This window comes from Phialemonium atrogriseum (genome assembly GCF_030411735.1).
Source record: "Phialemonium atrogriseum strain 8032-3 unplaced genomic scaffold QBC33scaffold_18, whole genome shotgun sequence".
NCBI lineage: Eukaryota > Fungi > Ascomycota > Sordariomycetes > Cephalothecales > Cephalothecaceae > Phialemonium > Phialemonium atrogriseum.
In genome coordinates this window covers 583,677-607,066 of record NW_026848155.1, presented here as the reverse complement: position 1 = coordinate 607,066, position 23,390 = coordinate 583,677, and the positions used below count along the sequence as shown (strand labels likewise).

At 56.1% G+C, this 23,390-nt stretch overlaps 6 protein-coding genes across 6 annotated transcripts; 4 read left to right on the top strand and 2 right to left on the bottom strand.

The window, feature by feature from the left end:
* The first annotated feature begins 155 nt into the window (after window positions 1-155).
* On the top strand, window positions 156-2,626 carry QBC33DRAFT_495194 (LMBR1-like membrane protein-domain-containing protein). Its single transcript, XM_060425539.1, has 2 exons — window positions 156-546; window positions 605-2,626. Exons 1-2 carry the CDS (start codon window positions 236-238, stop codon window positions 2,436-2,438), a joined length of 2,145 nt encoding a protein of 714 aa, XP_060281995.1. The 5' UTR covers window positions 156-235; the 3' UTR covers window positions 2,439-2,626.
* A 599-nt stretch (window positions 2,627-3,225) lies between these two features.
* Window positions 3,226-4,200, top strand: QBC33DRAFT_543947 (uncharacterized protein). The gene has a single exon (XM_060428411.1). The coding sequence runs from the start codon at window positions 3,387-3,389 to the stop codon at window positions 3,966-3,968; it is 582 nt and encodes a 193-aa protein (XP_060281994.1). The 5' UTR covers window positions 3,226-3,386; the 3' UTR covers window positions 3,969-4,200.
* QBC33DRAFT_543943 (Pre-mRNA-splicing factor rse-1) lies at window positions 4,048-8,434 on the bottom strand. Its single transcript, XM_060428410.1, has 4 exons — window positions 8,086-8,434; window positions 5,864-7,940; window positions 4,376-5,663; window positions 4,048-4,310 (listed from the first exon to the last, which is right to left on the bottom strand). Exons 1-4 carry the CDS (start codon window positions 8,327-8,329, stop codon window positions 4,284-4,286), a joined length of 3,636 nt encoding a protein of 1,211 aa, XP_060281993.1. The 5' UTR covers window positions 8,330-8,434; the 3' UTR covers window positions 4,048-4,283.
* Window positions 8,435-8,680: 246 nt separating this feature from the next.
* QBC33DRAFT_454596 (zinc-finger of mitochondrial splicing suppressor 51-domain-containing protein) lies at window positions 8,681-10,331 on the top strand (the record flags this gene model as incomplete). The annotated part of the gene is made up of 3 exons (XM_060424733.1): window positions 8,681-9,533; window positions 9,587-10,244; window positions 10,301-10,331. 3 exons carry the CDS (start codon window positions 8,681-8,683, stop codon window positions 10,329-10,331), a joined length of 1,542 nt encoding a protein of 513 aa, XP_060281992.1.
* Window positions 10,332-11,246: 915 nt separating this feature from the next.
* On the top strand, window positions 11,247-15,015 carry QBC33DRAFT_495183 (PXA domain-containing protein; the record flags this gene model as incomplete). Its single annotated transcript, XM_060425538.1, has 4 exons — window positions 11,247-11,940; window positions 12,032-12,824; window positions 14,241-14,522; window positions 14,676-15,015. Exons 1-4 carry the CDS (start codon window positions 11,412-11,414, stop codon window positions 15,013-15,015), a joined length of 1,944 nt encoding a protein of 647 aa, XP_060281991.1. The 5' UTR covers window positions 11,247-11,411.
* A 1,433-nt stretch (window positions 15,016-16,448) lies between these two features.
* On the bottom strand, window positions 16,449-18,717 carry QBC33DRAFT_135386 (uncharacterized protein). The gene is made up of 3 exons (XM_060422083.1): window positions 17,947-18,717; window positions 17,718-17,895; window positions 16,449-17,585 (listed from the first exon to the last, which is right to left on the bottom strand). The coding sequence occupies exons 1-3, from the start codon at window positions 18,465-18,467 to the stop codon at window positions 16,557-16,559; spliced, it is 1,728 nt and encodes a 575-aa protein (XP_060281990.1). The 5' UTR covers window positions 18,468-18,717; the 3' UTR covers window positions 16,449-16,556.
* Window positions 18,718-23,390: the final 4,673 nt, after the last annotated feature.

The window sequence follows — 23,390 nt, the reverse complement described above, 5'->3', positions numbered from 1 at the left end:
GGTACACCCCTACCAGTCCCTGGTTCGCAGTGGTGGAGTTAGTCTCGGGCTAAGAGTAAAGTGCCGCCTGCAGTTGGTCCGTGCGCTTCTATACCCTCAACTAAGGTCCGCATCCTGTGACGACGCTACGTAATCTTGCCTTGGCCCCTGCCTCCTGGATTGATCAACTTCGCGACATGAGCCGTCAAATGTCCGTTTGCTTTCCCGTGGCATACGATCCCGAAAATCGCCCAAAATGATGGTAGCCGCTAGCTCCGGGTCGCCGGTGGGCTCGGGAGTGTTTGCTGCTGTGGCGCTGCTTGCCATCTCCTTAATCGTCCTCCTCATCCTGCGGTACTATCTTCCACTGCGAACCACCCCCGGCTACCTCCTGGTCCCCGTCTTCTTTGCCCTTTGGTTGCCCGCCTGCATTGTCATTCTCATGCCCATAGACCTGGCGTCGAGCGCGAGGATTGACGACGAAGCACAAAGAGGGATATGGTTGCCAGACCGGGTTCTGCTGGTTTCGTGGAGGATAACATACTGGCTGACGTTTGTGTTGACATGGTAGGCACTATGCGCCATCCAATTCCTTGTCGCAACCGTCTGGCTAATGAGATTCCAGGTTTATCTTACCGATCCTCGCCGAGTATTCCGACTCAGGACACCGCGAACCGAAGGACAAAGTTCTTTACGCGCTTCGCGAAAATGCCCAATATCACGTCGTCGTCTTTGGCTCCGGGCTCATTGGGTTGATTTACGTTTTTATTTCCTACGGCATCTCCTTCCCGTCTCTCAAGGGTCTGGTCATGGCCCTCGCCTACTGTTGGGGTTTGGCTCTGGCGATATATCTGATGGGACATGGCCTGGTTGCGATTCCCCGTCGGCTCTTCCGAAATGCGAGCATCAGCGGGAGGCTTCGCCGTATCCAGGGACAGGCTCCGAGACTGTACGAAAAGTTGGAGGACGCCGAGATGGCTCTGGAGGACGTCGAGATACAGGTTTCCGAACTCAGTCGGAGAAAGGTTGGAAGCGCCAAAGACTTCCGGGACTGGATTGAGGAACTTGTCGACCTGGCCAACTTGCCCGAGTCGCATCCTCGACCGGGAACCCTTCGAGGATCTTCGGGGGAGAGCCGGATCCTGCCCACCGTAATCACCGAGAAGTATATGGCAGACCTCACAAGGCAGCTGATGCGCACACGGCACGCGCGCTGTCGATACGCCGACGAATGGGATCGTCTTGTGCAGGATGCTGTGGAAACGCAAGCGATCCTGGATTCAGCAGCCTCAAAGAGTCTTGATTTTGGAGCAGCATCTCCCCATTCGGGCTTTTGGGACAGATTCAACGCCCTCAATCCTTATGCACGATACGTCCTACACTATCACATCATCCCTTATATTCGCATCCTTTTTGGAGTCTTCCTAAGCCTTGCCTCGGCCAGTATTGTCTGGTCAGAGCTGGTCAAGGCCGCCCTACCTGGCCTATCCGTTATCCGACTCACCGTCGTGCATCACTGGACCGGCGACAAGGGCCAGGTCGGCTTCGCGGGACAGGTCATTGCCGCCCTGTGGCTGCTCTACATGTGTGCCGCCGCCCTCACGTCTATCACCGAAGTGAAGGTATGGAGAGGGCGCGCCCTGGTTCGCCGCAACACGGCGCATGAGTCGGCATTCTGGTACGCCAGCCAAGTCGCGCGGCTGAGTATCCCTCTCAGCTACAACTTCATGACCTTCCTCTCCCCCGAGGTGTACAAGAAGACAACCTTTTTCCGCTTCCTTGGGAAGCTCATCACCATGACTACAGCGAGTACCTGGTTTGACTATCTCTTCCCCGTGCTCATCCTGGTCCCCGTCTGTGCCACCCTCTTCGGCTTCTACGGCAAGGTGAAGCGCTTCTTCGGCTTTGGCATGGACATCATCGACGACGAGGAGGACAACGAGAATGGCTATGGCACTGGTTCCTGGCGCGAAGGCCGCGAGCTTATCAAGCGCGAGCTGAACGGCACGCCGCTCCGTGGTCGGTCAGGCGAGACTAACGATCGTCGTGCCGGCCCCGCTGGTGCCCGAGCAGCGCCGATTCTTTCACTGCCTCGCGACAATGCCGAACCGTCGGCTTCGCTATTTGGCAGATCTCCGAATTCTCGGCCACTGGCAACTACCTCTGTCAGGAGGGCTGGCGCGCCATCATCGGTCGCGGCGTCGAGGACATTCCCGCGGGGGGAGCCGAGAGATCCGGAAGATGAGAATTTCTTCGAGGCGCTGGGCCATCGAATGAAGAACACGATCGATACCATTGAAACGCCTAAATGGCTTCAAGAAATTGGACAGGGCATCAAGACGCCGAAGTGGATGGGAAATAATGATGAGGGCGCTGGAAGCAGCAGTGGCCAGTCCGGGGACAGGGGCTCGGATGTAAGGAGATGGTTCGGGGGCGGAGAAGGGAGGATAAGATTGTAGATGTACTGGGAAATGGTTGGAAACGGCGTATATATGGGTAACGGAGCCATCACCTAGTGCCATGGCTCATGATTACGATGGGAGTTTGGGAATCAAGGATGTCTACCTAATCTAATATCCCTAGAAGGATGCTTAACATCTGCTGCGTACATTTGCTATCATGTATCCCAGTACATAATACATTCGAGAGGTAACTGCCAATCCTGTTGATGATACACCTAGTCGTGCGTCGCCAAGCCCGTCAAGTAGGTACAGTACTTTAAGTGTTCGAGAACCGGCGGGGATGTGGGCCACGTAAAGCCCGCTCCACCCCCGGACTCGACCCCACCCGTGCCGGGATACGTTATCGATAAGTCATACTTTGGATATCAGCCGCCACCCACCGCACCCCTCTAAACTCTAGAACCCCAGGCTTCCTTCATCGGGCATACTCACGATAACGCCCAAGATGGAAGCCTGCTGTACATGCGCGACACTACTATCATCAGCCCCGCGCTCGTCCGAGTCTGAGAAACCCCTCCCGCAGGACCGCCGGCTTGAATGCTGCGGCAGGGTCATCTGCGGGCAATGCATGCATGTGAGTTTCCCGCCCCCGGGCCGCTCTTCCACCAGTATTTATCTGTCCGCTCAAAGCAAGGGGCTGGCTGACTTTGCCCTGGGCGTGGCGGATAGAAAAACCCACGCTTCACGCGCTACTGCCCGTACTGCCAGATCTCCGACGGGCCCTCGGCGCTGCCGCAGGGCCTCAGGGAGCCCCCGTCCTACACCTCCGTGGCCACGGGCGCCGGCGCGACCGTTCTCTCGTGCGAGGACGCGCCGCCGCCGTACAGCGACCGCGATCGCGCGCCGAGCAGTTGCCCCCCGGATTACGCACAGCCGGCGCGACCGGCCGTGGACCCCGACGATGAAAAGGCGGCCCTCGAACAAGCCTCTTCTTCCGCCTCTAACATGGCCACCACGATGACAACGACAATGACGACACCAATGACAGCGACAACAACAACACACCCCTCCACCACCCTCCAACAACCCGCCCCCCAGTCCCCCGAGGACACCCTCCACATCCTCGACCACACCCACGACACAATCCCCTCCCTCTCGCTCCGCTACGGCATCCCGGCCCCCGCCCTCCGGCTCGCCAACCGCCTAACAAGCGACCACCTCCTCGCCGCGCGGCGCGCGATCCTGATCCCGGGCGGCGGACCGCACCAGCGCCACCACCACCACCAATCTCCTTCCTCCCTGGACCCAGCCGCCGCCGCCAGCGACGAGGCCCGCAAGGCGCGCATAAGGCGCTGGATGGTGGCGACCAAGGTCCCCGACTACGACGTCGCGGTGCTGTACCTCGAGCAGGCCGGGCACGACCTCGACGCCGCCGTGGACGCCTACTTCGCCGACGAGGCGTGGGAGAGGGAGAACCCCAACCCGGACCCGGTCGGGGGCCGGTCGCGGGGTCGGGGTCGGGGTGGGGTCTTGGGCGAGATAGGTTCGTGGTGGGCTGGTCAGGCGGGTTTTCTGCGGAGGAGTTGAGTGAGGCCAAAGCAATGCAAGCTTGTAATTATACCTGGCTCTCTTCTTATTTCAGTCACTTTTGGTATTCGTTCGCGGGTTGGTTACAAGAGCTAGTAGCTCATGAATTGTTTGGGATATCATATAGAGCCTGCTGTGCTGGACACGGCAGACAGGGAGGCTTTTGGGGTCTGGCTACTCAAACAAACGCCGCCCGTCATCTAATCTACATATACAAATACCACGCCATGCCACACACATCCATAAAATGACCTGACGCCTATTTTCGAGCCCTGGAGATGAAAACACAAATCCGATTCCGGCCGTGATCTACCATCAAAATGCGGATCGGGTTCGGACATCCTGATACGGTTGGTTAGCTTGGCAGGTCATGGTTAGGGAGCTCGGACAGCGGAATTTTCACTCACCGAGATCTTCCGCTCGATTTCCCTGACCGAGCGGTCTAGTTCGCCAGCAATCATTTGTTTCTTGTCATTCGGCAATAGGGTATACCTCTCGCAGAGATCTCCATCTATCACCCCCTTGACCGGGACGTAGTAGCCCCGGTACATGAGATGGTCTCGGCCGGCAAGCGGAGGGTCCTCGCTCCTCATGTGACTCTCCAGGGTCTGGAAGAAGTCGGCATCCTCACGGGTGACGAACGGGATGAGAGCACCGATAGTGCCCTGGATCCCGCTCCACAGGAGGACTTCTTGCCCGCCCACAACAAGGCTGGTTTTGCATATGCTAGTGGGGATATCCTGGGTGTAGAAATGAGACATGAGGCTGAGGCGGTTCGATGTGCCGTGAAGGTACTCCCGCGCATGGGTTAGGTGTACTTCGGAGCCCGGCTCGTCTGCTCCCACGCTGGTCTTCTCGGGACAACGGACAACCCAGATATTGCCGAATTTGTCTCCACCGGCAGTAGATTCGTAGTCGACCATAGCCGTACAAGTCGTCCACCGAGAAGTCGTGTCGTCGACGAACGGGAGGAGCCTGTTGATCTCGGGCTTATACACGACATAGCTGATGCCCTGCTGGACGTCCCCTACCACGATGCGGCTGCCCTGGGTCTGCAGGGACACGATGAGGTGCGGGGCGACATCGGCCTGGGCCTTGCGGAGCAGCTGTTTCAAGCCAAGATCGTAAAGTCTCAACGTCTTGCCAATTCCTGCCAACAAGCGCCCCTGGAAAGGCAGTAGAGCCATTGGCGGCTCCTCAACCTTGGTCTTATGAATGAACTCCAAGTCTTTGCCCCCTTCATGGAACCGATAGACGTGGATATAGCCCTCTGAGAACTGCCTTGGATTCAGAACCATGTCCTTGCCGGTCCCAACGATCAGGAAGCTCTCGCCTTCTTGACTCGCAAATGGAACCACGGCGGCGCTGACAGCTGCTTCGTTGTCTCCGATGTCGATCTTCTGAAGCACTTGGGGCTCTTCGCCTACGGGATCAACAATACTGATGCAAGATGCCCATCGGCCGCGGCCCCGGGGATGGCCAAACTCTTCTGGTGGAAGGACTTTGGCGTCGCCGTTGACCGCGCTTGGATCTGCGAGCAACTGTTGTTGGAGTTCCGGTGGGAGTGTGTTATTATCCGACTCAATGGTATAGAAATACGGCTGGTCAGGATGTCTGACAAGACGTCGTGGCGTGTAGGTGAGGGGTATCGACTTCTGGATCAGGTTGTCGCCCAGTTTCTCGATGGAGAAGATTCTATGCTCTCAAGTCAGCTTCATATACACGTCTTGGATAATTGCTGTTGGAAGCTGGACTGCGAGGAGATAGCATCAGAAGGAACAATTGACACATGCTTTGCATGTTTGTCAACCTCACGGCCAAAAGGCGTAGGAATCCCTTTTCTCATCATGTTGCTCCATATAACGGGGAGGGCAAAGGGTGGGTATAGAACTGACCTGAGGTAATTGTCGTGGATCCCGACCATACCCTCTTCGCACTGCTCGCTACTGAAATTCCAACCCCATTCCAGATCTTCGTAACTTAGGGGCGTCATCATGAAACCCTTGGTAATCGGGTCGGTATAGCCCATCCAAGGCCTTGAACTGAGAGCCAGGACGCAGGTTTGGTTCTGGACCGCGACTTGGAATAGCCTTGCAGCCTTGGGGCCTAAGAACTTGTGGCGAGTGTCAGTCAGCTCTCCGGTGATCTCGTCCAAAACAGTCCGTAGGTACACTCCTGAATGAAGGCCAATGTGTAGATACAGGGTTGAACCGCCGGATGACGAATCCTCCATGGTCATAATCAGCAAAGACGAAGGCGCCGCTGTCAAGGCTTGCACTGATTTGCTCTCGAGTGTGGATTCTGGATCCAAGCTCAGGATCCTGACAGTGCAGTCGTCGCAACCCACGGCTAGGAAAGAGCTTCTCAAGCGGCCTTCTGGCACTTGACCCAAGCTGAGGCACGTCACAGTACCGAACATTTCCTTCTTTTCGTCATATTCGGCAAGGGATCCATCGCTGTCCATCTCGAAATAGACTATCTCGCCGGAGCTCAGAGCAACAGCTACCTGGCGCTGATTCGTCGCAGCAGCCACGATAGATCGGTGCTGAGGAGCCGGCCACTCATTCACCCGCCCATTCCTAATGTGACGGATTCCCTTGGGATGAACTTGAATAAGCCCATCATCGCCGATCTGCTGTACTGCAAGTGTGGCGACAGTTGTGAGAAAGCCCGAATCGCTGACCTCCTCTACGGTTTCTCCAATGCTTAGGACTAAAGTGCCGTTTGTGAAGCTAAGGACAATGTAGGTGTCATACTCGTCGTCACTCTTGAGTTTCGTCGTCCAGACTGCTGAGGGAGTGCCAGGAAGCTGAGAAGCGACAATCTCGTTGACCTCCAAGCCGTGCTTGAGCATGCGGAAGGTGCTTCGAGCACCACTGCCGCATACTGAGTAGATCTGTGGAGCGTCTTCTCCCGTGAGGTTCGCCACTTTGCAATCCACCAGTGGGTTCATGGAATCGATGCTCTCAACTAAGGACAGATTCCCTGTGGTGTGAGGGTAGAAGTAGACAGGGGTGTAGGGAGCACGCGGATCTGTAGGGAAGTCGTCGCTGCTGAACTCGAGTTCTTCGTCGTCATCGCCAAGCTTCTCAAATTGGTAGAAGTGATGGTTACCAAACTCGCTCGCGGCAAACAGGAAGCCACTCTTGAGAATGCAGAGACTAGACGCCACAGGAATTGTGTCGAAATATTTGATCTTGAGCCGTTTGACCTCGCCAGTTGATTTGTCGTCATCCTCATGCATATCCAAAGTGACCTTGAACAAGTCCCCATCCTCTGACTGAAGGAGGAAGAAAAACGCGCCAGAATTTCCCTTCAGCTTGTGCATTACACCTGCAACAATGGTGCGCTTTCGCTGAGGATCCTCAGTAGCGCCTCGCCTTCTAGGAATGGGAACCCGGAAAGCCTCTTGGTTCGAGTGTCTGTAGGTGATGTTTTCCTCTCCGCATACGAGGACTCCACTAGGCCCATCACTCCCTCCAGGCACTTGGAAGAGCAAGGAGGACGTCGGATCCACAGGCTCTGACCATTTGCGGACGACATGGTTCAAGCCTAGATCTAGCTCATAATACACAAGCTGGGTCTCGACTTCTTGGTATGCTTCGCCTGATGGGTCTTGATCCGAGTCTGAGTAGTCTGTCTCCAGAGCTGCAAATACAGGGTTTGCATAGCCGACGTCAAGAGCTACTAAGGAGAAGACGAGGACACCATGCTTGTGAGCCTCAAGTGGTGAGGAGATGGTAAGCTCTGCCTGTGAATTGCGATTCAGGACATATACAAGCTTGTTTTTCTCGACCGAGGCGATGAGGCACGCACGACCTTTGGGATCTGCAGCGAGATACTGGCCAGGGACGATACGGCGCACACCGGATTTTCCAAATGTCTCCAAATGGATGCGAGAGAACCGATTCTGGGCCGGGAGATACTCGATGACAGCAATGCGGCCCGAGTCTGTAGCCAGGATGATGTAGTCTAGTCCAAATTCTTAGCATAATTCATCACCTTCAAGTCCCACGCTGAGATGAATGTCGTGGCTATGATCGCGTCGGTTGGGGGTCTGATGCCCAGGATCAAATCACTAAACATTCCGAAAGGTGGGCTATGCATTGTCACTTACCCTTGGTGCTTCCTGCAAGGCGGAAGGATGCGATGGACCGGATGATGCCAAAGATATCGTGTGAGAGAAGGGTTATGACTTTCCCCAGACTAGGATTGGGACGGAGAAGTGTCAGGCGAGAACCTGAAGCTGTGATGATTTGTTGCTCCTTGGTCCCTGAGAACTGCCCGAGTACTGCCTGTGTGACGGCAGAGGGAGGCTGGATTGTCAGGGAGTAGAGGAACATATTTGAGGTCGTCGCCATGATGAATATTTTGGGCGCAGTAGGCCTGCGCGGCTCTACAGACGACGACACACAACGCGATGTTTGGGGACTTTCGACTTTCGACTTTCGACGGTTGTTGACAAGAGCTCAGAGCTTCAGCTTGATGTGCAAATAAAATTCAGAAGCCGATGCCTTAGTGCCCCGCCAGTCAAGTGGGGCACAAATGTCAGATCTGGGACTCTGAGTGGCTTAAGCGGAAAATAGTTTTGCCGTGCAGCCAAGTCCATTGGTGGATTGGGAGCTAGGTAGGAATTAGGTATGGAAAGGTTCAGCAATCTCAGACCACCGCCAGCATTGCGAGTCGCGGGATCCGAGTACATAAGTCATTCAATGGCGTGGTTTAGGGAACCGGCGGTGCTGAGAGCACTGCCAGAAGTGTGCGTACGCTGCTCAGTCTCTCTGGGCGCTCGAAGAATACCGAAGCAAGCTCTCGTACGATCATCGAATGCTTCGAGGAAGCTGCATACCAGTCGAACTGGGAGGATCAGTCACGTAACGCCTTGCCTGGATGTCACACCGTATGGAAGGAGATGGTCGTCGGGTGTAGCTCATCAAGAGAACTTCACGCCCAGGAATACAGCCAACTCTGGCTCGAACGCGGAGAAGCCGGTCAAGCCAGCCCTCACTGCCGATAACCTCTTCCACTCATTCACAGACTCGCCAATCCCAGAAATCCGGCGTCGCGCGGCATTCATGAGACAGCATGCCTACTGCCCGCACCCCGATCATCGATCTACCCGAGTGTCGGAGAGCACGTCGGCACCCGAGCAGACTGGAGTGGGGAATCTTGCGCCAGCGCACGTCGACTTCGAGTGCCCGGACTGTGGCGTTCCAGTCTATTGCAGCAAGGAGCACTGGATGGCCGACTATGAAGCCCATCTGGAAATATGCGACACACTGAGGCAAATCAACGAAGACGACCATGACCTGAGGTCGGGAAGGTTCTTTCCCGAGTTCGATTATGCCGGCCCGCAGATGGAGGAGGCTCTTGTCAATATGACAAACTGGGACACGCTGCTGTACACGCGGCATTTCAAGGCCATCAACGATGACCGAAGCATGAGACAAGCAACCCGACTCTTGACATACCCCCTTACTATCGCCAGTATCCTCCACGACCTCAGTCCCTACCATATCCGGCCCGGCGGTCGACTTACCCCTGAGGGCCTCAAGAGTCTAAGCGGTATGTTTGGGCCCTGAATGGATGAGTATTGCAACCTGCTAAACTGCGAATAGCGCTCCGTTATACGCTCCACCCCCCCAAGACGGGTGGTGGCATTGATATCAAGGGTCTCCGGCTAGAAGCACCGCCGGTCAGGATATTCATACTGGGCGCAAGAGCTGAATCGTCTCTTCCCCGAGATGTGTGGACTCAGTTGGCCCATCTCTTCCCAAGCTCCCGGTTGCATCTGGTCTTCATTGGCCCGGAGAGCATGGCGAATCGAGACGACGAGTTCCCCTTACCGGCAAGGACCGCCTCCAACCCCTTCGGGGCAGTAGTCGAGGATCGTGTATGGCCCACGATGAAGATTAGTACCATTGTGGATTACTACCACACGATCCACAAGACCGGGCACTTTTACCCCTACGATCCGTACTTTGACTGCTTTGTCCTCTTCCACCCTGGTCTTGGCCACCCGGCGAGTTCTCACGAGTGGGAAGAGACCGTTCCCCTCCTATTGGAAACGAAAGCACCTGTCATTGTCACGGGCTACACCCAGTTCGACATGGAGCGGGATATCGAATGGGTCAATAAGACGGCCGCAGGAGAGTTCGACATCTTGATGGAGCCGGGCGAGAATATCTTCCGGAGCCTCAGGTGGGACTTGAACGACCTAGACCCACAGGATGTCAGTGCCGGAAACTGGGGAGTGTGGGCTTTCCGTGGAAAGAGGTGAGTTCAAGCGATGCTATGAATTTCTAGACGACGCGCTAACGAGATGATATCAGATACGAAACAACGCGCAAGGACTCGGAGTAGAGCTTTTGCAGGCGCATCGAGCTACCGAATGGGGGCCGCGCAACTACCTGCTTGTTTGCAGGCCTCCATGTCAATGTCGTGTACTATTCCCCTCTGCACTTTCATGTACAGCACCTTAGATGTGGTCAAGCGGGCCACCGAGCTCAGCCCTTGGGGTTTGCTCAGCTCAACGTAGCATTGCTGCACAAGACAAGTTTGTACAATACAAAGACACCTATCACTCCACGGTTGCAACACGGGCCAGTTCTGTTTTCGGCAAAGCTTGTACACATGTGACCTCGGGAGGCGGGACTCGTCGTGCCTAAGTGGGTCTACGGAGCAGCCGTGGTACGGGCCGCATCCGTGGCCACAGCAAAACTGCATGCAGGCAGGGATCCGGCAGTAGGCCCCGGAGCCAGCACGTTCGTTGAGCTCAACGGATGTGAACCCACGCTTGAGGTCGGTCACGCCGCCGTGGAATGGATTCCACGGTGTAATGAGCAGCGCCCCGAGCTGCTCGTGTTCCTCCGATTCGTTCCCGGTTGCAGCATTTGGCTCCGGTTCCAGTGCACTCGCACGAGCCGTGACATGGACTTGAAGAGGCAAATTCCGAAATTTGGTTGCTACCAAGAACCAAACAGGGCTACCCCTAAAACTACCCAAGACCCTGCTGCATCTTGGTGACTCGATCTCCCTGTACTCGTGCATGTAACTGTGGTGGTCTAGGTCAACAGAGTTGTCAGCACATCTGCATTTCTGGCTAGCAAATTTCAAGATACCTAGAAGGGCTTGCTCCCATTTTCGATGCTGTCCGTATTTTAGCACGTTCTTGCGAAATTCAACCCCGGATTCGCATTGTTCTGCTGTCCTTGAATGTTGGAGCCACGCCCAGGCGTGCTCATGACTAGGCTCTCACCGCCTGCCGTTTTGGTCAGCAAATGGCTTCACAAGCGGCTGAATAACGTCCTAGAAGGCAATTAAGGGCGACCTCCAACCCGAACACCATGCTCCGCTGGACAGAAGCACCAAAACTGCGCCCGGGTTGATTTATGCAAGACCATTTAGACTCATAATGCTACGATTTCAATACACAACCACATCATGACGACTGGTATGCCAGCACCGGCTCGAGCCCCGACACCGCGGCCTAAGGGGGCAGCAACATCCGGTGTAAATTCCGAGTCCGTTGTGGCAGTCAACCCTCGGCTGACGCCTTCACATCCAGCGTCCGGAACAGCAGCTCTACCGGAACCCGGGCCCCGCCGGGCCCCGCGTTCTGGGGTGTCAGATCCTCTCTCGGACCGCGCGACCGCATTTCTGATCCGCCGAACGCTATGTCCTCAGCAGCTCGACAAGGGCAGAAACACGCCTACGCCAACCATAGATCTGCTGCCGCCACTGACCAGCCGGAACGATGTCGACCTGCAACTATACGCCCTAATCGCCATCATCCTGCGGGAGTCCGTACAGAATTGGTACACCAAGATCACCTCGGATGAGACGTTTGTGGCCGAGATCGTCCAGATCATAGCTCATTGTACACGAGCGCTCGAGCAGAGGCTACGAAAGGTGGACTTGGAGAGCTTGCTTTTCGACGAGATCCCTGACCTCGTCGACAAGCATGTCAATAGTCTGTTACCACACCCCCCCCCCCCCCCCCTTTCCCCCGCGGGGTTCCGCTTCTCACTCGATCTAGAGTCGACCACTGACACGCCCACTAGCATATCGAGCGGCCCATGATTCTGTCGCGCAGCCCCCTCTACAAGCCAATCCGCATGAGATCTACCACTCCCTGTGTCCCCTCCCGGCCCTTTCTCCTATTCCCAGGCCGGAATCACCCAGCACTATCGACGAGCAGGCCCAGAACGAGGCGGCATACCGCCAGCTCTTAGTCCATGGCGTTCTTGCCATCCTACTCCCCACCGAAGACCTCGAAAACGACTGCCTCGTGGCGCTGGTTGGCCAGCTGTTTTCCGAGCTAATAATTGGCGATATCGTTGCCAATAGACTCTCGGAGCCATGGCTGATATGGGAAGGGCTAATAATCCTGACGAGGGTGATACGAGAACGGACCAATGCTGCGCCGAAGGGCCCACCGACACAGTCCAGTAGCGACGCCGCACCGCCAAGCGAGCGAAGGGGCCTTTCGGTACAGCGACTGTTTTGGTCCTTCATGCAATGGTGCTTCGTTGCAACGAGTTTCATCCGGCTGCTGGTCACCACTCTAGCATCGTCACGATCCCTCCCTCCTCGGACCCGGCACATGAGCAGTCACTCCGAGGATATGACTCGTCAGAAGGCGGAAGGAGAGGCAATAAAAGCTACAAACCCACTCGAGACATGCCCGGGGCTTATCAGGGTGCCCGTGCTCGCCTTCCGGATATTCCCTGCGGTATCGAATCTGATCGAGATGGGCGTACGGATGCCGTGGCTCTGTGGCGCGATGTCCATCCTCCACTGGATTGCCATGACGGGCCCGGGACGAATAGCGCATGTCAATGGCGCTCTGGACAGGTAGGAGGACCCCCTCCCCTTTCCTTGCCCTTTCCGGACTCGAGTGCAGAAGTAGTCGGTCGCACTACATGAGATGCAAGTCATTGGACCTGCTCTTTCTGCCATTCAGCGTTCGAGCCAGGCGGTTTCCGCAAGTGCAGCTAGAACCTATGGGTGGCGCTACCTGAGGGTGTACTGGTTGGGGCCAATGCTCTATGGCAGCGAGGCTACAGGCTAAATCAGCCTGCTGTGGAACGTTGCCTGGCCCATGTCTCTGCGGCCAAATCGGCGACCACATGCCCCCAATTCTCCGCCGCCATTGCTCTTTCAGAGCCCGCATCAAGTGTGTGTTGAAGGAAGTTCTCGGCCAATCGCCGCTTGGAGCAAGGCTTCTTGCGTCGGATTGCACAATGGGCTGCACAAGGGGCCCACCACCAGCAAGCCCCATTTACGCGCCGAGTCCAAAAGGATTTACAGGGATCGGCAACTCCTCGAGCCTCTCCTCCCCCTCCATCTCGTCAACCTCATTTTAACATTCGCCGCGGGTTCCACTCCTATTGCGGTGGTTTGCGGAGGAAAGCACCCCCCGCAGACCATTCCGAGCCTGCATCCTTATTACAGGTTGTCTTCGAGGCCAGAATCCCCGATGGCGGTGTCGAAATTGATAGATCATCGATTGCCGTCTCGTTGAGCCCATAGACCAGGGCTTCAGTTGAATCCGGAGCGAAGTCGCTGCCCATTAGGGATGGAGAGATAACCTGCGCAAGTGCCATCCTCATGCTTCGGATCGGGTGTGGACACCCTTGTTCCCCCGCAATGGATCGTGACGCTCTGGACCTTTTTTGCGGTTTGCAATCTGCTCCTCTCATCTCCAAGGTCCGGGGTCGTCATCGACGGGTCATTTCACGCTGTCATGCCATAACCCATCATGATCGTGACCAGTATCGTCGTCCTAACACCCCTCCCCCCAGTCCGGTGCACAGTACGCTCAGACTCGTCAAATCTCAAATGCTCTTGGCTGCTGTCTAAAATCCAAACCCCCCAATTCATGCCACACACCCCCCCAAAGATGTCACTTCAATTAGAAGGTAGATCTTTTTGGTCCCCCACTCCCCTATATCCCTCCTATATCGCACCGATCTTAACTTACACAACGTCCGATTTTCCCCCCACGCACGAATGGCACCAACTACTACCCTGCTAGCATATGTGTTTCCAATCTTCCTTCCCCTTCGCCCTGTTGCGGCTTTCATCACCAGTAGCGTCGACGATCATGCCCCAAGCTTGACCGACTTTATTCCCCTTTTCTTTTCTTTTTTCCCGTTTTTCTTTTCTTTTTCTCACCCCCCCCCCCTCTTTCAATACCCTTGTCAATAACCTAACCTAACCTAATGCCCTTACCCGTTTTTTTTCTAACCCCAAACTTTTTCGATACAGGATCCTCTCCCACTCCCTGATCCATGCCCGCATCCTGGACCCGGCCAACCTGCCCCCACTCCTGCGCGGCGCCCGCGCTGCCCTGTTCCCGAACAACATGCCAGGCAAGCCCTCGCTCACCGCCCCCTCGTCCGCGGCCGAGCTCGCAGCCCTCAGGAGGAGGTGCGCCACCGCCCTGTGGGGCCTCGTCCCGAAACCGCTGGGGAGGCTCTACTTTGGCAGTGGCAGTGGCAGTGGCGGCGGCGGCAGCAGCGCCTCGAGGAGCTCCTGGTGGGCGCCCTGGTCGGGCGGCAGCGGTGGTCATGGTGGAGTTGTTGGGCATGATGATAGGCAGGGTCAGGGTCAGGGTCAAGGTCATGGGTCTGGCCCTCGTCGGCCGCGGTCCGGTCCGGCCGACGACGACAACGACGCGCGCCGCCCTGCTAGTACGAGCAGTAGTAGTGCGGCCAGCTCGACCAACAGCGACGGCCGCCGCGAGGGCGGCCTAGCCGAGAAGGTCGGTAGCGCTGGCGCTAGCGCGGGCCGTGCGTCGTCCCCTAGGGGCACGTGGGCTGCTCCTGCTGCTGATCGGGGGGGTCTGGCAGGGTCGTCAGACGAGGGCGAGGAGGATGGGCGGATACTGTCGGAGATCGAGGCGGGCATCGTGGACGTGTTTGGCGACAAGTACTGCAACAAGCATCTCTTGTACGGCATCTTGGAGCTGGTGCTTGTGCGCCTGATGCCGGAGCTGGCTGAGAAGGGCATCGGCGAGCTCTGGGAGGAGAGGTTGAGCTGAAGTTACTTGCTAGATGGTGTTAGATTGTATAGTTTCGAAATAGAGATACCCTTTACTAATGCAAAGCGCGGTCACGGAAACACAAAGTCTTGAATATCTTGGTTGGATAGCAAGAGGCTCGCTTTCTTTGTTCCTCGAAAATGAAGATGGCCGCCCAGACAGTCTCTCTCTCTCTCCTTATCTGTCCTCTTCGTCGACTACCTATCCCCCGCCCTCTGCCTGCTGGAGAGAGATGGGAATGGGGGAAGCAATGCTGACAGCTCTCCAGTTGGCAAAGATGCTCCCTCCCATGTCCTCGAGTCTCCTTTCTTCTCTCTCAAATCAAAGAACGTGACCAGGGCAGACGCGAGAAGCGGCCCTTCGATGAGCGACCCAGTAAAACCTTTGGCCCAGACGTTTCGATTTGGCTCCTCCAGTTGACCCCTCCCCCCCAAAACCCCCCGACCAAACCTCCCAACAGCAGCGAGAAAGCCACTAAAGCCCCGATTATGTGTGTATTCCCAGACCAGACCAGTATTGCCGCGGTAGTAAACAGCAGAGGGATGAAGGTAAAAGCCAAAGGAAAATGAAAAGGAAAAAGAACCGACGCGACACCCAAATCCATCCTTTGCAGGTCTCTCTTTCTCTCTTCTCGGTTGCCCGCTGATAGATATCTCGCTCGCTCTCTTCCCCTGGTCGGAAAATTGCAAATAAAGGGGATTAGTCTTTCCATTATTTCGCCGTTCCTCCCCTTCCTCCTCCACCTCCTCCCCCTCTTCTCCCTAGGGTAGGGTAATCCAGATTCCGGTCCAGCCTGTTCCTATCCGATGATCCATCCATCCCGGTATGTGTGCCCGCCGATATTCCCCCCCCGAACCAAGTGATGCCAAGACAGAGCTAGAAAAAGGGTGGAAATAAAAATAAAATAAAAAGAAAGCATGTTCAAAGTTGTACAAGGCCTAGATACGGCTGAGAGATGAGTAAACGAGAGAAAAACTAGCAATAATAAGCAGGAAAAAGGAGGATGGAAAGAGGGAAAAGGCGGAGGTTTTGGTTCCTTGTTCGCGTGAGCGTGCAATTCTTCCTTTGGGTGGCAGATGTGTCGGCCGGCCTCCGGGGGACGTGGAAATTCAAAGGTTGATGAAACAGTTTAAAAAGTAGTGATGTACACATGCGGCCGCCGTGTGGGGTTGACGTATATGTATATATATCGTCGTCTCCGGTTCGGTGTGGTTCTCCTCCATCCTCTTGCTGTATATGTATGTATGTATGTATGTGTAGGGTCCCATGGTAAGTGAGCCCCGAGGTGTCGTGAGACTGGAAGAGGAGGAAGGTTGGCGGACGCATAAGACGAGAGTATCGGATCCCGGTTAGCCTGGAGGGAGAAAGGTTTGTCGCGAGACATGGAAATCGTTTACTCCGGTTCGTTTTCCTCCCACTGTTTGTTAAGGAGACTCGACGATTCGCAATCCAACGCCAGATCCTCGACGGGAAAGAGAGAAGAAAAAGGAAACAAGATAGCGCCCACAACTTCGGTTATCCGCCGTCTCCAGCGCCTGAACTCAGGCACCCAGAGGCGTAGGTTCCATCTTGGGCATCATCCCCGGCGACGCATTGGGCATCTCGCTATCCCCCTCGGGGATCCTCGACAGCCCACCCATGGTCGTCGTCGTCGTAGTCGTCGTCGGCATCTCCTCGCCGGCCGCCGCCGCCTTGCCGCCGGCCGCTATCTGGGACGACGACGACGACTGGTGGTGGAGGCGCAGCTTCTCCGTCAGCCGCACGACGGCCATGTACTCGCTCTGGTCGACGAAGCCAGCGCCGCCGGCGCCGCTGGCCGCCGCGTTCTGGATGAACGACAGCAGCGTGTCGGCCGCCCGCCGCGCGTCCTCCTGCGTCGGCGAGCTCGGCGACGTCGCCGAGATGGGCGTGGTCGCCTTGGACCGCGCCGCTGCAGCGGCCATGCTCCCGTTGCTGCTGCTGTGGCGGAGCTGCGGGGAGGCCATGCTGTGGTGGTGTTGGTGGTGGTGGTGGTGGTGGTGGTGGTCCAGGCTGCCGAAGTGCGGGGCGGGAATCTCGTGGCCGGCGGGCGAGTCGATGGCTGAGGAGGGGGCCGTCGCGGAGGAGACGTGGTGGTACCTGGGGGTCAGCGGCTCCGTCGTCTGCGGCTGGTTCATGCACTCCAGATCCAGGGTCGGGAATGTCTGGCTCCGCGGCCGGTGGAAGTTGGAACTCGCGTCTCCCGGCCCCAACTGCTTACTCGCCAGGAAGTCGCCCATGTTGGGGTCCGGGGAGAAGTTGAACGGCGTGGTGGGGCTCAGCGCGCTGCCCGGGAAGGAGGAGGCGGTGGCGTCCGTGAAGGCACTCGACAGGGACGTTGCTGTGCTCTGAGAGTTCGAGTGCTTGTACGCACCGTGGTCCGTGGTGAAGTCCATGAAGCTGCTCATTCCCTCCTTGTCGTCCTCGCTGCGGTTCGCCGACAGAGGCGACTGAGAGCGATGCCCGGACGGGGAAGCCGGGGAGATGGCGCTCGACGGTTGTGACGGGGTCAGCGACGGTGACGAACCTTGGATGCTGTCGGGGATGTTCGTCTCCGACGCCCTTCTCATCAGCCTCCCCTTCCCGATGCCGTTCTTCTGCTTGAACTTCTCCAACCAGCTCGAGCTGTTAGCCTTCAGGAGGCCGTCGGCTGAGTTGCCCATGGTGGCCGAGAACAGCCGCACCTTCTCCTTGATGTCCGAGTCCGACACCACGGCGCCCGACTTCTGCGCATTGCGGATATAGTTGGTCAGGGCCTTTTCGACATCCACGCCCTTGGCCTTGGTGCGCTTGATTGGAGAACTGCTCCGATCCTCTGGGAAGAGATACTTCTCCTTGTTACGCAGCACCTTGGACACGGTACTACCGACGATGTTAGAAACAAAAGACTCAAAGGCGTCCCGTCATGCCTACCTTCTCTCGACACCAAACATGGCACCAATCTCGGTCTGCTTGGTGTTGGGGTGGTCCTCGGCATACTGGCACATCCGGCGACGGTCGTCGTCGGTCAGGGTCTTCCTCGGTTGCGACGGCGCATGGATGGCAGGTAGCTTGGCCTGCTTCAGGGGCGCCGTGACAGGAGGGATGGCCACCGGCGGAGCAGAGTGCGATGCGTAGCTGTTGGGATTCGTCAACATGCTGGGCCAGGTCGCATGGGAAGGCATGATGAGCATTGGGAGCTGAGGATGCGTCGTCTGGGTCTGGGACATGTGCTGGGGAGGCGGGGGAGGCGGCATCCTGTGCAGAGACTCGGAAGGCAGCCCGTGTGTTATGGGCGGCATGTAGCTGAAGCCCGTCCCGTAGTCCGGCATGGTCGTCTGGTGATGGTAGGCGGTGCTCATGTCGACCCAGGGGTCATGCCCATATGTGTTATTGGCCTGGGCAATGCGGCTTTCCTGGTCCATGCCAGACGACCCGATGATCTGGTTGTGCATCTTATCTTATAGACCTCGTGTGGTCGAGACCTAGAAGGCTGAGTGGGAAGGAGGACACGGACGGACTGTATGCGAGGTTGTCCACAGGGGGTGGGATGCTTTCTGCGCCGCCAGCTTGTCTGATGCGACTGGAGTCTGGCGAGTGTGTGGGAATCAGCCCGGGGGGAGAAGTGGTGCGAGATAGTCTTCATGAACGGAGGAGGAGGGCATGCATGATAAGTGAGGGCAATTGGTTCCCGGGTGAGGCATGCAGGAGGGACTGCTGGTCGGGTTGTAGGTCGGAGAGACTTGGTTATGTTGGAGCTGCAGCAGCAGCGTTGGAGGGGGGGGGGGGTGTTTGGTAGTATGGAACGGCCCAGTCCGGCTTGACCCACGAAGGACAGGACCGAAGCTAGGAGGGCGCCTCTTGGCCCAACGCCAATGTAACTATATCAGATCGGCGGCGTTTTCCACTCTCTTCCCGAAAGGGAAGACCAAAAGCCAAGCCACAGGACGCTTTATCAAAGAGGTGAGGGTGACTTCTTCAGCCTAGGTCAGTCGTGTGTGTGTGTCGGCAGCGGCAACGTGCCCCGTTTAGTCAACTGTTTAGATAAGGGGGAGGGGGTTTTGCTCCGTATCTACAGATGTGCTCTCTCTCGGATCTGCACCTGTTTTCGGACAGGAGACCCAAAGCTCATAAGAGGGAAGGGGAGTCGTCTTCGTCGAGGCATGGACCGAGTGAGATGGATGATGGGGTAGCACCGACCGGTATACTGGCAAACAAGAGAGGTTCTGATGGTAAATGCCGAGTCTGCCCAGTGAGAGAGGACTTGTTGCTGCAAAGGCAGGCGCCGCAATGCAGTGCAAGCCTCTCTTGATAGAGTTGGCTAAGATGAATCAGATGCACGGGAGAACAGGCATGCAGTGTGGGCCACACCAGGGCGACATATGTACTATTATGTATGTACGGTATGTTTGCAGTTCCCGCAAGGGTCGAGAGAGCTGGGGTTGGGCAGGCAGAGTATAAGAACCGGGGGTGGGTATGACAAGAGAAAGGAAACAACAAGGGCAGGGAAGGGTACATCGGCCCTGGTACGTGCATGCGATATACTGGAGGGAAGCAGCGCGGGGATGAAATAAGGTAGACAGGCCATGCTCTGTTTCCAAGAGAGCTGGCTGCAAGGGGCTTGCTCGACCGGGGGGTAAAGGATGGATATTGTGCATTTGAAATAACTACCTTGACTGTCTACACACCCCTGACCGGTGTAGTGCGGAAGCTAGCAAATGCACACCCCCCCAAGAGCAACAACGACTGGGAGCAGATCCATGAGAGAAAAGATGAGATGCGACTAAAAAAAAAGAGACAGGAAGGGAGTACTTTTCTCGCCGTCTCTTCCGCACTTGGCGCAGCGACTCGATGAGCCCATCCGTATCCGTATAATTTTTTCATAAAAAGCCCTCATCGGCAATACGCTAGTTGTAGGACTATTCCGCTCGTTCGCCGGCAACGTGCGAATTATGTGCCTGGGACGAGATAGCTTGCCCGAGCCCTGGTCAGTCTCCAGAGGGACCTTCCGCCTGAGCAGGGGGGCTTGGTAAAGATCACTCGTCGGACGTAGCGGGGGTGGGCGCGTCTTTTTTCTCCCGGGGTCTGTGGTGGAAATGCCCACTGTTAAGTTAAAAGACACGACGAGCTGCCCGCTTATAGGACGGGACACTCACCAGTCCCGTCCATTTACCTTGATCCTTCAGAACACGGAACGCCGCGATGGACAAGGCAGTGTATGCGATATAGTTCAATTACATCCGAAGCGAAGACGGAGAGGCTCGACGACGCCGGTGACGGGGAGTGCGGGCGGTGATTATGTCTGAGCTTGCCGTCCGAAGGGTGGGATGGATGGCTTTTGTGTTGGTGTATATGGTTTCTGTTGGCCAACGCCGCAGACCGTAGGCTGACCGAGAGCGGCCGTTGCTCTCTCGTTCCATCTCCTAACCTCATGGGGACGAAACACGGCTGCGTCATTGTGGGAATGAAGATGGGCAGTCGGCAGACCATCTCTACACAGTACACTAGCTTCAGCCAGGGTCCACCCAAGGGCGGACGAGTTGGCCAAGGCTAACCCCCCCTCGGTTTTTCGCGATGGTGTACACGTGTAGGGAACGTAACTACCTACCCAGGTAGGTATGCATGTAGATGTAGGCTGTAAGTGCTGGGAGTATCTCCGTACGTACTGCGTACACTAAACATTTCGCCAGGGGTACCTCATATCTCTCCTTGATAGCGTCACTGCCCTTGAAATCCCGGCCAATGCTGACCGCCCCCCTGAGGTCTCCCGATATGAGGTACATGAGACGACGAGGAAGGATCGTTTTTATTGTCCGTGTGGATCAATGCTATGCTGACGGGTCCATGGGTTAGATCACTGGCGGGAGTTGGTGGCATCCATGCAACATAAATAAATAACATCAAACGAGTCAAGATCAGCCCTGCCTATCTCCTTTCTCTTTGTTCTGGGCTTTAGTGTACTCTGTACAGTACAAATTTCGAAAATGAGCTGGGCCCCTGCAACGCCCGCTGAACTTTGGAAGTACCCAGCGAAGCAGCACGGAGGAGGTGGTATTAGTTGAGAAAGCCTCAAAAGAGAGACCGGTGGGGGCCGATTGCCATGTCTGTGCCAGCACTGCCAGGTGAACAGGGTAAACCGCAGCGCTTTTTCGTCATGCGTCTCATGTCTCTCTGGGGGTTCGGCCTCGTCATTTGTGATACCTCCCACCAAAAGCCTGCCAGCAGACCAGCCTGGATTGACCTGGGAGATCTGATTTAAGGCTCGGCCCTCCCCTCCCTAGAGCCCCCTAGAGTCACTCACCGTTGACCGTTGCCCGTCACGGTGACGGACCTCTTCCCTTCGCTTTAGTGTGTACGGGTAGGTAGATAGTGTGAAATGCCCCCAATAACCGATCTTGGAAGGATTGACAGCTACGGCTAGTGTACTTCGTAAAGAAAACTGCCATCCTGACAGTGGGCAGAAACGTCCAGCCAATCCAGGGTGCTCTCTCTCAACCAACTGGATCTCAGGACGCTGTCGAAAATTAATGCGGAATTATGATTGGATGTAATTTCCACGTTGGGTTGGAGGCGGGAAAACACATTGGGCAAACCGCCTTATTTTCCGCAAGGAAGGGGGGGTCCAAGCGAGGTCCTAGTTCAATCCCGTGGCGCCGGCTGGCTTCCAAGTGGCCAGTCGCCGACCCACAATCCTGTCCCCCCGTTCTGACGGCTGGACGATATCCCCACATCCTTGTATGATGGCTGCCCTATGGGGATTAGCGCTGGAAGAGCTCCATAAATGGCAAGGATGGTGGGGAACTTCCAACATCTCGAATAAGGTAGGCAGCTTCGTAGAAAGGAGATGCGAGAGATGGGATCCTGATCGGGAGATACATACTGTGGTACTGTGGTAGAAGGCGCACACACCAGGATCGGTTGATTCCTCGTTATTTGGTCCACATGATGAAGTCATCAACAAGAGAATTGATCACTGGTGAACGCCTCCCAATATCATCACATTACATAGTACGAATAGGGGAAGAGAATGGCACATTTTCGCCAAACCAATAATGGCTTCCATCAAGAGGATGATACTGCTGTGTTTAGGATTGATAGCTCCGCTAGACAAACTTTCATGTAACTGTACCCTCCCTACCTATGCATAGGATGCGTGCTAGTGTAAATGAGGTGTGGGAATCTTCTTGTGGGAACGACAGCGGGATCAAACACAAGCCCCGTTTCTTTTCGTGAAGAAGCAAAGAAAAAAAAAAGAACTTGACATCCCCGTTGGATGGTTCGCGTCTTAGCCCCTGGCGGCAGCAGCGGGCGTCTGTGCTTCTTCACCCGGCCGATAACCTGCGGTGCACGTCCTTTTGATAGCCCTGCGAATCCAATAACTTGCACCCAGGTTTTCTCCGCCTCGTCGTCGATCGGAGCTGCCCATGGTTGCTATCTCATCTCATCCTACTCTGCTGCATACTATGTACCTACTGTAGTAGGTCAGCACAGTTTGCGGCCAGGCATACAACGTGATTGCGCGACTCGCATCTCGTGGATCTCGTGGGTTTCTGCGGGGGTGGCTGGCGGCAAGAGGAGCACTCTGAAAGGTCAAAACACCCAGGTCGAATTTCAGCACACAATCAGCTAAGTAGGTACCTCCCTGCCCTACCTATCTAATAATGCGGGACGCCCGGGAAGGCCCTAGTGGAGACGGATAATGAAGAAGGACTTGGAATAGGCAAATTGGTATTCTCGCGCCAGAGAATCGTTCGAAGAAGAGTCGAAAAAATGGAATGTTGCAGTTGTTCCTCCTGGACCTGAACCGTGCACTCTAGGCGCTGGCCGGATCATGACGATGATCCTACATAACCATCCCACGCCTCGCCTCTGCTGCACGCTTCTGCGGTTTACGGCCGCAGATGGCGAGGCCCGTTCGGTTATGCAGGCTTCTTTTTGGCAGAGACTCCTCCCACTCATCACCCCAGTCCACGCAGTGGGTAGCAAAAAAAGCATCAGATGGTGGGGAAGTGGGGCAGCCTAGATGGCTTCCACCCCGGCCTCGAGGTGAGATTCGCGACTCAAAAAGGTACACTAGGCTTTTGCTCCTTCTGTTGATTCGCAAAGCGTGAAATGGTCGGCAACAATGGGCACTCGTGGCCCTGACGCCAAGGCCTTTTTCTGCCACGAGGCCAATCGCATTTGCGTCTTGATACTAGGTACTGGTCACTATGTCAGAGAGCCCTCGTCAGGAAAAGCTGAGCAAATGTAGATCTGTGATCATCTTTCGCCTCGTCGGTCCTTGAATCAGCATGAACCCTTCCCCCCTCCTCACCGCTCCGCCCAATGCTCGGGCCTCGGCCTCGAGGGCTTGCTTGTCAAGCAACGCCTACTCTTAC

Bases quoted from the DNA above. Each gene is read 5' to 3' on its own strand.
- QBC33DRAFT_495194 (XM_060425539.1), top strand. From the start codon at position 236: ATGATGGTAGCCGCTAGCTCCGGGTCGCCGGTGGGCTCGGGAGTGTTT. The intron at 547-604 runs GTAGGCACTATG...ATGAGATTCCAG, and splicing joins CTGACGTTTGTGTTGACATG to GTTTATCTTACCGATCCTCG.
- QBC33DRAFT_543947 (XM_060428411.1), top strand. From the start codon at position 3,387: ATGGCCACCACGATGACAACGACAATGACGACACCAATGACAGCGACA.
- QBC33DRAFT_543943 (XM_060428410.1), bottom strand. From the start codon at position 8,329: ATGGCGACGACCTCAAATATGTTCCTCTACTCCCTGACAATCCAGCCT. The intron at 7,941-8,085 runs GTAAGTGACAAT...AATTTGGACTAG, and splicing joins CCTTGCAGGAAGCACCAAGG to ACTACATCATCCTGGCTACA. The intron at 4,311-4,375 runs GTGAGTGAAAAT...CAACCGTATCAG, and splicing joins AAATCGAGCGGAAGATCTCG to GATGTCCGAACCCGATCCGC.
- QBC33DRAFT_135386 (XM_060422083.1), bottom strand. From the start codon at position 18,467: ATGCACAACCAGATCATCGGGTCGTCTGGCATGGACCAGGAAAGCCGC. The intron at 17,896-17,946 runs GTAGGCATGACG...CATCGTCGGTAG, and splicing joins ATGTTTGGTGTCGAGAGAAG to TACCGTGTCCAAGGTGCTGC. The intron at 17,586-17,717 runs GTGCGGCTGTTC...AGGGCGTCGGAG, and splicing joins ACTCGGACATCAAGGAGAAG to ACGAACATCCCCGACAGCAT.